Below are 14,521 nucleotides of genomic sequence, written 5' to 3'. Positions count from 1 at the left end.
AATCATATGCTCTTAGAGAGCCATAAAATTAACATGACAGTGTTTAGTTGTTAGAGCTTAAAACTGATAAGGGCTCATTACAGAACTTCTGATTGTCTTCATTCACGTTTCCCTGTTAGGCTTCTGCTCCAATTTTGTGTATGTTATAAATACATACTTATGACCAAAAAATTTTCAAAAATGATGCATCACGAAATTTTGAGCAGATACCTTCTCTGACTGTTCAAGCAACATAACTACTAGTATCTCAGAAGATGACAGTTCTTCAGAATATAGTTCTGACTCAGACGATATGAACATTAGATCAACAAAAAGACAAAATAAACCTCAGTGATTGATTCTGACAGGGAAAGTGAAAATGAAATGCATGGTGCTTTTTTACATGTGTGTAAGATGTAACTATTGAATGTAATAATCTGCAAAGTGTTAATTAAAGAACAGAATTAATTTCAGGTTAACAAAAATAAAAATCGCCAGGCACAGGCCTATGTTTCCAGCAAAAATCCCCTAGTCAGTGAGTTAAGACCTAATACCATAAAAGTTACTAGGAAGATACTGATACTGGGAAGAAGAAAATAAGGAAGAAACTCCCTGACATTAGTCTGGGCAATGAGTTTTTTGGGGAGACAACAAAAGTACAAACAACAAAGGTAAAATCAAACAGGTGGGAATACTTCAGACAAAAAAACCTTCCACAGGAAAAAAGGAACATGAACAAAATGAAGAGACAAACTATAGGAGAAAATATCTGCAAACCATGTATCAAAATGCGGTTAATATCAAACATACATAAAGAACCCATACAACTCAATAACTTAGAAAAAAACAATTTAAAAATGGACAAAACTAAATATTTTTCCAAAGAAGGCATACAAATGGCAAACACGCTAACATCACTAATCATCAGAGAAATGTAAATCAAAACCATACGATGGCCACTAAGATGGTAAGAAATAACAAATGTTGGTGGCAATCTGATGAGATAGGAATGCTTAAGCACTGCTAATGGGCATGTACACTAATTCAGCCACTATGGAAAACAGTTATGAAGGTTCCTCAAAAAATACAAAACTGGAACTACCATACAATCTGGCAATCCTGCTTCTAGGTATATATTCAAAGAAAGTGAAAACAGGGTACTGAAAACGTATCTGCACATCCAGGTTTATGGCAGAATTATTCATAACTGGCAAGATACAGAAATAACCTTAGTGTGTAGAACAGATGAATAAGGAGACTGTAGTATATACACACAATGGAATACTATTCAGCCACGAGAAAGAAGGAAATCCTATCATTTGCAACAACATGGATGGAACTTCAGGGAATTATGCTAAATGAGATAATCCAAATTAAAAAAAAAAAACTATATTACCAAAATGTGGAATTTGAAAAAGAAAAATGTACTTTAAAGTTGCTAAGAGAATAGATCTTGTTCTCATCTCAACTAAGTAATAATTATGTGATGTGACAGAGGTATTAGCTAATATATGATGGTAATCATATTGTAATATATAATACATATGAAATTAACATTTTGTACACTTTAAACCTAACAGAACATCATCAATTATATCACAAAAAAAAGCCATTAGCAATGATGTAAGTGTTTAGTACATACTTTGAGAAGAATGTTATCACAGGAAGTGATTGTGATAGCCATCCTGTAGTGTATTTTGAGGATTGTTTAAAAATACATTTAATAAAGATGTTTTAACAGTGCAAAAAAATTAAAATTAAAAATCAAAACAACCTATGACTAAGAGAATTAAAAAAAAATCAACCTAGCACAAAACATCATTTATCATTAATATTTCATTCTTCCTGTCTTTGACAGTGTATGTTAATAGATAAGCAATATCAAATACTTAAAACTATTTTTATTTATGGGGTGCAACAGTGATAAAATTCAAAACATTCAAAACTGTCAGATGCATTGCTCTGTATTAAAGGAGCTGACAAAAGGTACCCTAAAGTGTCTAGGTTGTCCATTATAACCATTTAGAAAATCAACCACCTTGTTTCAAAGCAATAAAGTTTTTCATTTTGGCTGCACTGTACATATAAAGAACTGAGTTCAGTTTTATGTAGCGAGACTGGCCTGCTGCTAAGTCACTTCAGTCGCGTCCGACTCTGTGCGACCCCATAGAGGGCAGCCCACCAGGCTCCCCCGTCCCTGGGATTCTCTAGGCAAGAACACTGGAGTGGGTTGCCATTTCCTTCTCCAATGCATGAAAGTGAAAAGTGAAAGTGAAGTCGCTCACGTCATGTCTGACTCTTAGCGACCCCATAGACTGCAGCCCACCAGGCTCCTCCGCCCATGGGATTTTCCAGGCAAGAGTACTGGAGTGGATGCCATTGCCTTCTCCCGAGATTGGCCTACAGAAGGCTAAAAGGAGGAAGAATAAACTCATTATTAGTCACAGATGTGATAAATCTTTTTAGGATGAAAACATAATTGAACCTTGAACAATGCCAGGGCTAGGGACTCCAACTCTCTGCATGGTTGAAAATCCACCTCTAACTTACGTCAGCCCTCTGTATCTAAGGTTCCTCATTTGTGAATTCAGTCAATCAGAGATCACAGAGTGTGTAATACCGTAGTTATTGACTGTTGGAAAATAATCTCTAAGTGGACCTGCACAGTTTAAACCTGTATTGTTCACAAGGGTAAACTTTACTAAATATTATGCACGCAATAAGTGACCCAAGTCTGCTATTTAATATTTGTATTTCCCAATTCTGACACATTCTCTGGTACAGACAAGAGGATTTTCTTCCTTTGTCATTCATGAACAAAATAATTCTGCAGATTGTTCAAGTCTATTTTAAACTTTCTTGAGACAGACTCAAAGTTCCTGAGAAGAGACAACCCAGACTCTAACCTGAATTCATTAAGACACTCACCCATTGTGTACCGCAGCTCGAGGGTCGCTGCTGCTCTTCACTTTGATCATTAAGAGAGAGAGGAGGAGGTAGAACATGGCCAAGCCAAAGCACAAGCGGTATACAGCTTTATAGCCAACCAGGATACTACAAGGGACCATTCCTTTCTCGTTCTCACAAAATCCAGGAATCTGAAAAAATGAGAATTTCTCATCTAGAATTTTTTCAAGGAAAAATGACAATTCTGTGTAATTAAAGAGCTTAAGGTTCAGAAAATTGAAGTTCGCTTTACAGTTTATGCTGAAATGTAATCAAGGTAAGTCTACACACTTTCATAAACAGAGGTTTAACTCTTTTTTCACTTATGTGCACACAGGATAAACTACAAATGTCAATCCTAAAGTGAATGCTTATTTTAACTTGCAGACTTATTCAAACTTATTGTAAGTTTTTTAAAAACTTACATTCCACTGTGATATGCTGAATCACATGTATAAAAGAAAATCACATCAATAAAAGTTTAAAGAATTACAGAGTAATTGAATCAGTTTCTAAATACTAAAGAGAACAATGATGGCTTTTCAAAGTCAATGCTATTTAAAATCATTCTGAGATCTGGTCCCTGATTCTACAAATATTTTTGATAATGGATAGATCTGAAAGTAAAGTGAAAGTGAAAGTCGCTGAGTTGTGTCCAACTCTTTGTGACCCCACGGACTGTCCATGGAATTCTCTAGGCCAGAATACTGGAATGGGTAGACTTTCTCTTCTCCAGGGGATCTTCCCAACCCAGGGATAGAACCCACGTCTCCCACATTGCAGACGGATTCTTTACCAGCTGAGCCACAGGGAAGCCCAAGAATACTGGAGTGGGTAGCCTATCCCTTCTCCAGTGAAGCTTCCCGACCCAGGGTCAGGAATTGAACCAGGGTCTCATGCACTGCAGGTGGATTCTTTACCAACTGAGCTATCAGGGATAGAACTGGATTAACAGCAGTTAATTTTATTTTTCTAACTTAAAATCTTGAAAAAGACTGAAGACCATTTCAGAAAATCACATTGAAAACAGTACAAGGAAGTATTTTTTAAATATTTTTAAGTGAAATAAATGAGTGAAACAAGCTAACAGTATCAACTAAAACCATTCACAAGAAGTCAACTGGTTCCATGACAAAACCATATGAATGTCTTTTGCTTATACCCAGGACTTAAGTAAAATTAACTGAGCGTCTATTTATGGCATTTACAATGCTACGTTCACAACTGTGATAAGCTCATTTCCCAAACTTACATGATTTTTCCTTACCCCAAAGTCAATCACAAGCAGATAATCATGGTTTAAAAAGCAAGTTATCTAATATAAATACTTTCTCAATCTCAAATTTTCTATTGTCATTCATCTCCTTGGAGGAAAACTTTTATATGCTGTCTCTTGATCAAATTCTCTCTCATCTCTTACGTGTTAGATCCCTTGAGACTTCTCAAAAAGCAAATGATTAAATATCAACTCAGCCTCCAAGACTTGCCATGTTCATCACAAAGATCCTCAAATTAGTAGTTTATACTCATTGGATTTGTTTCCTCACAGCCACCTAACTTTCCCTCCCAGTCCTCCTAGGTCCAGTACTCTTTAAACTACAGCTTTTTTTTTTTTTTTTTTAAGACACTAGACATATACTGCTTGTCAAATCCAATGACTACTACTTAATCCTCACACTCCTTTACACCCTTTTTACACAGACATTATCCTATCATTCTTAAAACTCTGTTCCTAAGACCTACAAACTTGTTTTTGGTTCTCTTTTTTCACTGTTCCTTTAGAGGTTCCCTTTCTCCACCAACCCCCTTCTGTCAAAGTTCTAGCTCTGCTCACTCCAAATGGTTCTCCTCTTCAGCATATGCTGCCACAGTTTGAATTTCATCTCTATCCTTGATTTGCATGACACACTCGTATTTTCTACTTCCTGTTGGACACATACAGAGATACAAATGTAGTGAAGTACCCCCAAGCCAACATACTATGAACTAGATTATGTTCTCCCCATCTCCTTTCACAACCTGACTCCCTGATGGGTGGGGTGGGGGGGGGGTGGGGGGCCAGGCGGTAAGTTTAATAAAATACCTTTTCTTTCTTTTTCTTAGTTAACAGCAACATTTTCCTCTCAGTTATCTAGGATCAGAACCTCCTTACTATTATTCCATCATGGCTATATTTAAACTCAGACCCAGTCAATTCTGTATTCAGGGAATCTATTTCAGGCTCTCTATGCCCTTCTTGGTTATATCATTTTAATAGCCTCTACACTTAACAGCTTGCCTTCTTTCCTAATTATTGGATAAATCTTCCTAAGGCATAAATACTTGGCTCAAAAAGCTTTTATCCTCATCTTCCTGTTTTTCAATTTCTGTATAGAAAAATTTATTGATTCTTAGAATGCCCCTTTTTCCATGAGACCCACAGTGATTCTGACATTTCCCCAGCTGGAAATTACTTATTTCCTCTTATTATCACAGCACACTTTCTGCACCACCATCACAATTTCATAAACCGCTTTTACTGTTTGTCTTTCCTAAATAATTATGAGCTACTAAATCTGGGATTAAGTATTGTTTTCTTTTTACAGTATTGTTTCCAACACACGGGAAGCAATTTTATGCATAAACATACTAAAGGTTCAGGCTTCCCAGGTGGCACTAGTGGTAAAGAATCTGCCTGCCAATGCAGGAGACCTAAGAGAGGCAGGTCAGCAAGATCCCCTGGAGGAGGGCATGGCTACCCACTCCAGTATTCTTGCCTAGAGAATCCCACGTGCAGAAGATCCTGACAGATTACCGTCCATAGGGTCACAAAGAGTCAGACACAACTGAAGTGACTTCGTAGGCACACACACTAAAGGTTCAGTTAATCATTAAAAAAAAAAAAGTACCTTATTCAGCTGTTCTTCCATTCCAGGTATCAGCATTACACAAGCTACACAAACTCCAACAAGCAAAAAAAGCGCATAGATCAACCTAGTTACGGTGGAGTTATTTCCACTAGGACAGCATCGGCACAGCAGACACGGGGCGCTGCCACACAGACATGGGATCTGGGAAAAGAACGTTAAAAATCAGTAGAGTTTAAAATGATGCAGTGAAAATTTACATTCTATCTACTCAAAAAAAGGATGAAGTTAAATTAATTAACAAGTGATTTGGTTCACATGTTATGTAGAAACTATAAAACTTGGTAACTTCTGGGTAAAAATGAAGCAAAATAAAGCAAAAGTCTGCCCTTTATATCAAGCAAAATGAGTAAATTCAGTTAAAAAGAAAAAAAGAAAATAGCAACAAGACTCAAAGTTTAGCTGAGAAAAGAAATGGAATATTCGTAATTACAAGCAGATCTCCAACTTCTACCTTTTAACCCCCAGAAATCAGGCTGAAACCACAAAAGTCTGAGGTTTCTCAGATACTTCAGAGAAGGAAAAGAAGTAAATTGGTATTCTCATCTTTTCCCTCTTCTGACTTGGTGGTGGTGATAACCACCAAGTAAAAGTTCCTATTAGAATTAGGAAAAATAGGATTAAGTGAACAAGTGGGGTGAGCTAGCATTCTCCAAAAGAATTCCACACTAAACTAGTAGTAGATCCCAGGGGAAAAGGCTATCTCCCTGAGGCAAATACCGGTAATGGAATTTAACAATATCTCAGAAAGGCAAAGTGAAAGTATTCTTGTAACAACTGACCTTAATCTAGGCTGAGCTCCACCATACTACCAGATACCACAGGAAGGGAGTACTGTACAAGTCAGACAGACTACAGTAACCAATATAAGGTAGCATCAGAAATACTTATGCTAAACTTCGATATGGTAAAAATAAATGTCATGGCAACAACACAAACACACTTTAGCAAAAAATAAACAAACATACCCCAACCAAAACAAACAAACAAAAAAGACATTTGAAAAATCCAATCTGAAATAAAACATAACTCAGTAAGAAAAGGAAACTCCCTAAAATTGGTTCTCCTGAAGCAAAAAGGAGAGTTCAAAAAGAAAAGAACAGAACAAGTTGAAAAGGAAGACTGCAGGGCTGAGGAGAAATGAGAAGGGAAAAGTCTGCTTAAAAAACTAATTATCATAGAACAAAACAAAAATGCTGAATATAAAAATACTGATAGATAAATTTTGGATAAGTACCATAAACTCAGGCCAAGACACAGTAACAGTGACCAGACTTACCCTACTGCCTCTATCCATGGGGAAAAATAAAATGAAACAATGGTTTTTCAGACAGTTAACAAGAGGCAATTTACGATACTTAATTTCTGAGAGAGAGGAAACAATGTGAAGTCTATGGCTGCCCAATTTTTCTGCCTGGGAAGTTTCCAGTGTAGGCCAGCAGTCTACTGAACTGAGGAGACACAGCTGGGACAGAGTTGCGAGTTTAGGGAAGTGAAGGCAGGTAAGAGTTCACAGGACATAAAAAAATAAAGGAGAAAGCTATACTGAGATTGAGCTCTGGAGACCTGCAGAGGCATCAATTTCTGTCTTCAGCAGAGCACTAATCAGCAGAAGTATTTGATTAAATTCCTCCAGGGGGCAGGGCGGGGTGGTATTACCAACCAGAGTGGAAGAAACGTTATAATCCAAGAGGCCCTGAGTAAAATTATAAGACTTTTACTACACAGTATGGGGGCCGGGGGGGGGGGGGGGGGGGGGGGGTGCAGCGGGCCAAAACTGCCATAAGGCTAAAAAAGCCACTCGAATCTCAACAAAGCCTAAAAGCAAACTTTGAAAAGATTCTCTTCAAATAACTCACCTATGTCTAAGAATAGCAAGGATTTAAAAAAAAAAAAAAATATCTGGCTCCCATCAAGGTAAAATTTACAATATCTAACAGCTAATAAGAAATTGGTAGGCATGCCAGTATGGAAAATACAGCTTGTAATGAGGAGAAAATCAACAAATAAAAATCAGCCTGAAAATTACACAGATAACTGAATTTAATTATAAAAATGGCATTCCAAAATCACTGAGGATGGTGACTGCAGCCACAAAATTAAAGGACGCTTGCTCCTTGGAAGAAAAGCTACGACAAACGTAGACAGCATATTAAAAAGCTAAGACATCACTTTGCCAACAAAGGTCCATATGGTCAAAGCTATAGCTTTTCCAGTAGTCATGTATGGATGTGAGAGTTGGACCATAAAAAAGACTAAGTGTTAAAGAACTGATGCTTTAGAATTATGGTGCTGGTGAAGACTCTCGAGAGTCCCTTGGTTTGTAAGGAGATCAAGCAGTCAATCTTAAAGGAAATCAACCCTGAACATTCATTGAAAGGAATGTTGATGAAGCTGAAGCTCCAATATTCTGGCCATGTGACATGAAGAGCTGACGCATTGGAAAAGACTGATTTTAGGAAAGATGGAGGACAGGAGGTGGAGGGGGGGGGGGGGCAGCAGAGGATGAGATGGTTGGATGGGATCTCTGATTCAATGAACATGAATCTGGGCAAACTCAGAGACAGTGAAGGATAGGGAAGCCTGGTGTGCTGTAGTCCATGGGGTTGCAAAGAGCTGAACACGACTTAGTGACTATGTTATTTTAACTATACTTCTTTTGCTCAAGTAGAGGAGAACACAGCATGTCAAGGAGAGACATGGAAGGTTATGTCCATATCAAACTTCTGAAAATGAAAAGTATCTGAACCAAAAAGTACACTATAGAAAAGGCAAATGAACTTGAAGACATAGTGAAAGAAACAATCCAAAATGAAAAAGAGATAAAAAGACTAGAACAAAAACAACAGAGAATCAGTGTTGTGAGACGACTTCAAACAGCCTAATACATGTCAAACTGGGGCTTCTGAAAAAGAGAGACAGGAGAGTCCTTTTGAGGAAGTAATTGCCAAAATGTTCCTAATGAAAACTGTAAACTCACAGATCCAAGAAACTCAACAAAAATGTAATGAAACCTACGCATCAAGTTACATGATAAACTGTTTAGGGCTTCCTTCCTGGCTCAGTGGTAAAGAATTCACCTGCCAATTCAGGAGACACAGGTTTGATCCCTGGGCAGGGAAGATCCCAGGTGCCGTGGAGCAACTAAGCCCACGCACAACCACAACTAATAAGCCTGCGCTCTAAAGCCTGGCAACTGCCACTGCTGAGCCGGTGTGCTGCAGCTACTGAAGCCCGCGCACCCCAGAGCCCTGTTCGCTACAGGAGAAGCCACCACGATGAGAAGCTTGTGCGCTGCAACGAAGAGTGGCCCCCGCTCACCCCAACTAGAGAAAAGCCTGTGCCGCAACAAAGACCCAGCACAGCCAAACAAAATGAAATTAAAAGGAAAAAATGGTTTAAAAAACAAATTGCTTAAAAACAATGATAAACAGAAAAATCTTAAAAGCAGGCAGAAATGAAGGCACATTATATAAAGAAGAAAGATATCAGACTTCTAGTAAGAAATACTGCAATGCAAAAATCAGTACTGAATGAAGAAAACTGTAAGTACAGAAGTTCATATTCAGCAAAAATGTTTTTAGGCATAGGAAAAAAAGCAAAACTAACAAATCTAAACTATCAGAAATGTGAAAAGAAAGTTACACCAGAAATGTGGATCTACATAAAAGAAATGAACAAAAAGAAATGGTTAAATGTGTATTTTTTTTACATATAAAAGGTTACTTAAAAAAGATTATTATCTTTTTAAAGCAAAATAGCAATGTATTCTGGGTGGTTATAACAAAGATGGCAGTAAAATATGTGACAGTTACAAACAGGCTATAAAAGGAGACATTCAACTATACTACTGTATACTTAAATTAGAACGGATATGACACAAAAGCAGTGTAACAAGTTAAATACTATAAACACTACTGACGTCTAAAAATGCAAAACAAAGGAATACAGCTAGTAAGGCAAAAAATACAAAAAAACACTAAGATATCACTAATTAATCCAAAATAAGGCAAAAACTAGGGAAAAGAGACCACGTTGATTTAAGCCAAACGTAATCCATACTCACATTAAGTATAAAGAGACTAAACACTGCCTAATAAAAAGCATATTGTTAAAGAGTTAAGATCCAACTCTATCTTTTCTACAAGAAACCCACTTAAACATAAAGACAAAGCTGGTTGAAAATTAAATACACACACACACACACACACACACACGTGTGGGTATATACACATGTGTCTGTGTCTGTGTGTATACACAAACACACATACCAGTATCAGACAAATTAGATTTCAGAGCAAAGCACTCCAGCAGGAACGAGGAGGGCCATCTCACTGTAAGACACACGGAGGCACAGGGCATTCACTAAGGAGGCACGCAAAGCACACCCCGAGCTATTTCTGCATGCAAAAAGAACTTCAGAATGCACCAAAGGAAAATCACTAAAACCGAAAAGAGCGACAGCAAGTCCACATCTATGTTCTTTCATTAACTGAAGTAGAAAAAAAACTCAATATACATGTAGAAAAGCTTGAATAACATCATCAATTGTTTCTAACATTCAGGGACTATTCCATCTAACCAAAGCAGAATAAAAGTTATTTTCAAAAACTAAGAACACCTAACCAAAACACAGCATACTCTGGGCCATAAAACAAATCTCAGTAAATATAACATACACGTTTTTGTGGCCCACAATGGAATTAAATACTGATCAGTAACAGAAGGATTTATTTCTCCAGAAACTAAATACCTAACTCACAAGCAGAAGAGGTCAAAAAAGAAACAGAATGAAAATAAGGTATCACATTTTTGGAATGTACCAAAAGCAATGTTTAAAAGAAACCTACAGTTTTAAGTGGCTATGTTAGATAAAAATAAATAAATTAATGACCAGAGCTTTCATCTTAAGTTACTAAATGAGCAAATTATAGCCAAAATAGGCAGAAAAAAGAAATGATAAATCCATGAGGTAAAAAACAGGAAAGAAGAAAGTCAGTGAAGCTAGTTTTAGAAGACCATTATAATTTAGAAACCTACAGTCAGACTGATCAGGATAAACAAAACAGCAAGAAAGTGAACACGCAAATCATCAAAACCAGAAATGTGAGAGAAGACATTATTATTGAGTCTGTGAGCATCAAAGGACTATAAGAGAAAACTATGAGAGATTTTATTCAATAATTCAACAGCTTAAATAAAACAGATAAACTCCATGAAAAATCCAAACTACCAAAAATCATTCGATGAGAAATATATAAGATGAATGGTCCTGTAACTATTCAAGAAATTGAATTTGTAGTTAAAAACCTTCACAGGCATAGGTAGCTTCACTAGTGAATTCCATTAAACATAAAGAATAAATCAAACCAACTCTACCCCAATTCTTCCGGAAAACTGAAGAGGTAAAAAACTGACACAAAATCCAAAGATATCACAAGGAAACAACATACTGATATCCTTTATGAACATTACAAAAAAAAAAAAATCCCTAATATCCTGTCAAGTCAATAATACAAAAAGTATACAAAGATCTGTTTCATTTTCACAAATGAGAGTGGAAACCATGACTCCATCCTAAAGAAAAGAAAAAAGCAAAGTGACTCAAAAAATCAACATTTCTTCTAGGATCCATAAGTTAGGTGAGGTCACAAGGTAAGTTACTGCCCCCAAGACTGAAAGACAGACAGGAAAATACAGGGAATCATCGCTTAATAATGTCCACAAGCGGAAACTGATTTGGGAACCAGTGTGTAGGAAGGAAATCCTGAAAGATAATCAAAGAACTGCTGGAGCCTCATCATGGACAAGTCTGAGAGTTAAAAAAAACAACAACAGGAAAACCCAGTTAAAGGGCCCTGCAAATTTGTGAATTTTACTACTAGTTCAATCAGGTTCTCATAGTAAACATGAAAGAAAAATTCCTTCCAGCTTCTTGTAGGAAAGGAGAGATCCATTTTAAAATGTATTAGAACACTCTTCTCTGAACACCTGACCTCAAGAGAAACTAGTTAAATAGAGTAGTCTAACTTATTTAACTAGAGGATAAATAACCTAGGGGAAGAGAAATACTAAACTCTAGCTTATTCAAGCCACTCTCTCCCATTAAAAGGGGGAGGGAGGGGAGGCTGAGGAACATTTAGGAAGTTCACAATCCATAGGCATAAGCTTACTAAAAGACTAAAATCTAATCAGAGAATAATGGAATGTTTCTCTTTCACCTACACCTCACCAGGACACAATCAAGTTTCTTTTTCCTGGTACATAGTGTCTGGCTATCAGGAAAATTACTGACATTATAAAAGGCAAAAAAGCACAATTTGAAGAGACAGAGCAAGCATCAAAACCAGACACAGCAGAGATGTTAGATTTATCAAACCAAAGATATAAAACAACTATAATATGTTAAGGGTTCTACTGAATAAAGTAGACAGCATACAAGAAGCAGAAACGAAAATCCTTCAAAAAAAATATGCTAGAAACAAAAAACAGTAGCAGAAATGAAAAATGCAGACAGGTTGAGGAAATAATTTCTGAGCTTAAGGCTGTATCAATAGAAATTTCCCAAACTGAAAAGCCAAGAAAGTAAAGACTGACATTCATTAAACAGAATATCCAAGAATTGTGAGATAACTGCAAACGGTAAAACATAATGTGAATATCACAAGGAAAAGAAATGTTTTTTAAATGACAGACTTCCCCCAAATTAACAGACATACACACCCCACTCCCCACAAAAAAAACCAACAACAAAATCCCTACACCTAGATAAATCGCTTTGAAGCAACAGAAAATACAAAATTCTGAAGAAGCCAGAGGAAAAACACCTTACCTACAGAGAAACAAAGGCCGAATTATTGATACATTCATTTTCCTCAGACACCATGCAAACAAGAGTGAAGCTGAAATATTTTAGTGTTGAGAGGGTACAACCCACGAACCTATAGCTCTGTACTCTGCAAATTATCCTTCAAAAGAAGAAATACTTTCTGAAATAAAATGGAATTTACTGCCAAACTCTAGACTTGCTTGCAAGAAATGTTCAAAATTCTCTAGAGGAGGAAAATAATATAATTCAGAAACTCTACATATAAAACTACTTTTTTTTCCCTTTTTTTTTCATTTTTTTTTATTGGTTGGAGGCTAATTACTTTACAATATTGTAGTGGCTTTTGTCATCCATTGACATGAATCAGCCATGGATTTACATGTATTCCCCAACCCGATCCCCCCTCCCCCCTCCCTTTCCACCCGATCCCTCTGGGTCTTCCCAGTGCACCAGGCCCAAGCACTTGTCTCAGGCATCCAACCTGGGCTGGTGATCTGTTTCACCATAGATAATATACATGTTTCGATGCTGTTCTCTCGAAACATCCCACCCTCGCCTTCTCCCACAGAGTCCAAAAGTCTGTTCTGTACATCTATGTCTCTTTTTCTGTTTTGCATATAGGGTTATCATTACCATCTTTCTAAATTCCATATATATGTGTTAGTATACTGTAATGGTCTTTATCTTTCTGGTTTACTTCACTTTGTATAATGGGCTCCAGTTTCATCCATCTCATTAGAACTGATTCAAATGAATTCTTTTTAATGGCTGAGTAATATTCCATGGTGTATATGTACCATACCTTCCTTATCCATTCGTCTGCTGATGGGCATCTAGGTTGCTTCCATGTCCTGGCTATTATAAACAGTGCTGCGATGAACAGTGCTATCTCTTTCAGATCTGGTTTCCTTGGTGTGTATGCCCAGAAGTGGGATTGCTGGGTCATATGGCAGTTCTACTTCCAGTTTTTTAAGAAATCTCCACACTGTTCTCCATAGCGGCTGTACTAGTTTGCATTCCCACCAACAGTGTAATAGAGTTCCCTTTTCTCCACACCTGTCTCCAGCATTTACTGCTCGGAGACTTTTGGATAGCAGCCATCCTGACTGGCGTGTAATGGTACCTCATTGTGGTTTTGATTTGCATTTCTCTGCTAACGACTGATGTTGAACATCTTTTCTTGTGTTTGTTAGCCATCTGTATGTCTTCTTTGGAGAAATGTCTGTTTAGTTCTTTGGCTCATTTTTTGATTGGGTCATTTATTTTTCTGGAGTTGAGCTGGAGGAGTTGCTTGTATATTTTTGAGATGAATCCTTTGTTTGTTGCTTCGTTTGCTATTATTTTCTCCCATTCTGAGGGCTGTCTTTTCACCTTGCTTATAGTTTCCTTTGTTGTGCAAAAGCTTTTAAGTTTCATTAGGTCCCATTTGTTTATTTTTGCTTTTATTTCCAATATTCTGGGAGGTAGGTCATAGAGGATCCTGCTGTGATTTATGTCAGAGAGTGTTTTGCCTATGTTCTCCTCTAGGAGTTTTATAGTTTCTGGTCTTACATTTAGATCTTTAATCCATTTTGAGTTTATATAAAACTACTTTTATAAATAAAAGTAAAATTAAGACTTACTTTTCTTATTCTTAGTTGAGCTAACTTGTTTGCTCAAAATAAGAGCAACAATGTATTGTTATATATGCACATATATGTTATGCCTAGACACATACTTCTGTATACATGTGTGTATACACATAGGTGTGTGTGTGTGTATTTAATGAATGACAGTAATGTAGAAGGGACAGGAGACAGGAATTAGGATTGTTTTCCTAATACAAGGTATTAACACTAGCCATAAAGTGGTATAGCATTAT

At 36.9% G+C, this 14,521-nt stretch overlaps 1 protein-coding gene across 1 annotated transcript in view; it reads right to left on the bottom strand.

Moving 5' to 3' along the window:
• Nucleotides 1-14,521, bottom strand: part of SERINC1 (serine incorporator 1) — a 36,730-nt gene that overhangs the window by 10,358 nt on the left and 11,851 nt on the right. The window contains exons 2-3 of the mRNA XM_020887665.2: nucleotides 5,814-5,975; nucleotides 2,908-3,077 (exon numbers count right to left, since the gene is read on the bottom strand). Of these exons, the coding sequence (XP_020743324.1) occupies nucleotides 2,908-3,077; nucleotides 5,814-5,975 (332 nt within the window). The remainder of the gene's footprint in view (nucleotides 1-2,907; nucleotides 3,078-5,813; nucleotides 5,976-14,521) is intronic.

Source organism: Odocoileus virginianus, chromosome 19 (assembly GCF_023699985.2).
Source record: "Odocoileus virginianus isolate 20LAN1187 ecotype Illinois chromosome 19, Ovbor_1.2, whole genome shotgun sequence".
Classification (NCBI taxonomy): domain Eukaryota; kingdom Metazoa; phylum Chordata; class Mammalia; order Artiodactyla; family Cervidae; genus Odocoileus; species Odocoileus virginianus.
This window is presented reverse-complemented; position numbering and strand designations above follow the sequence as displayed.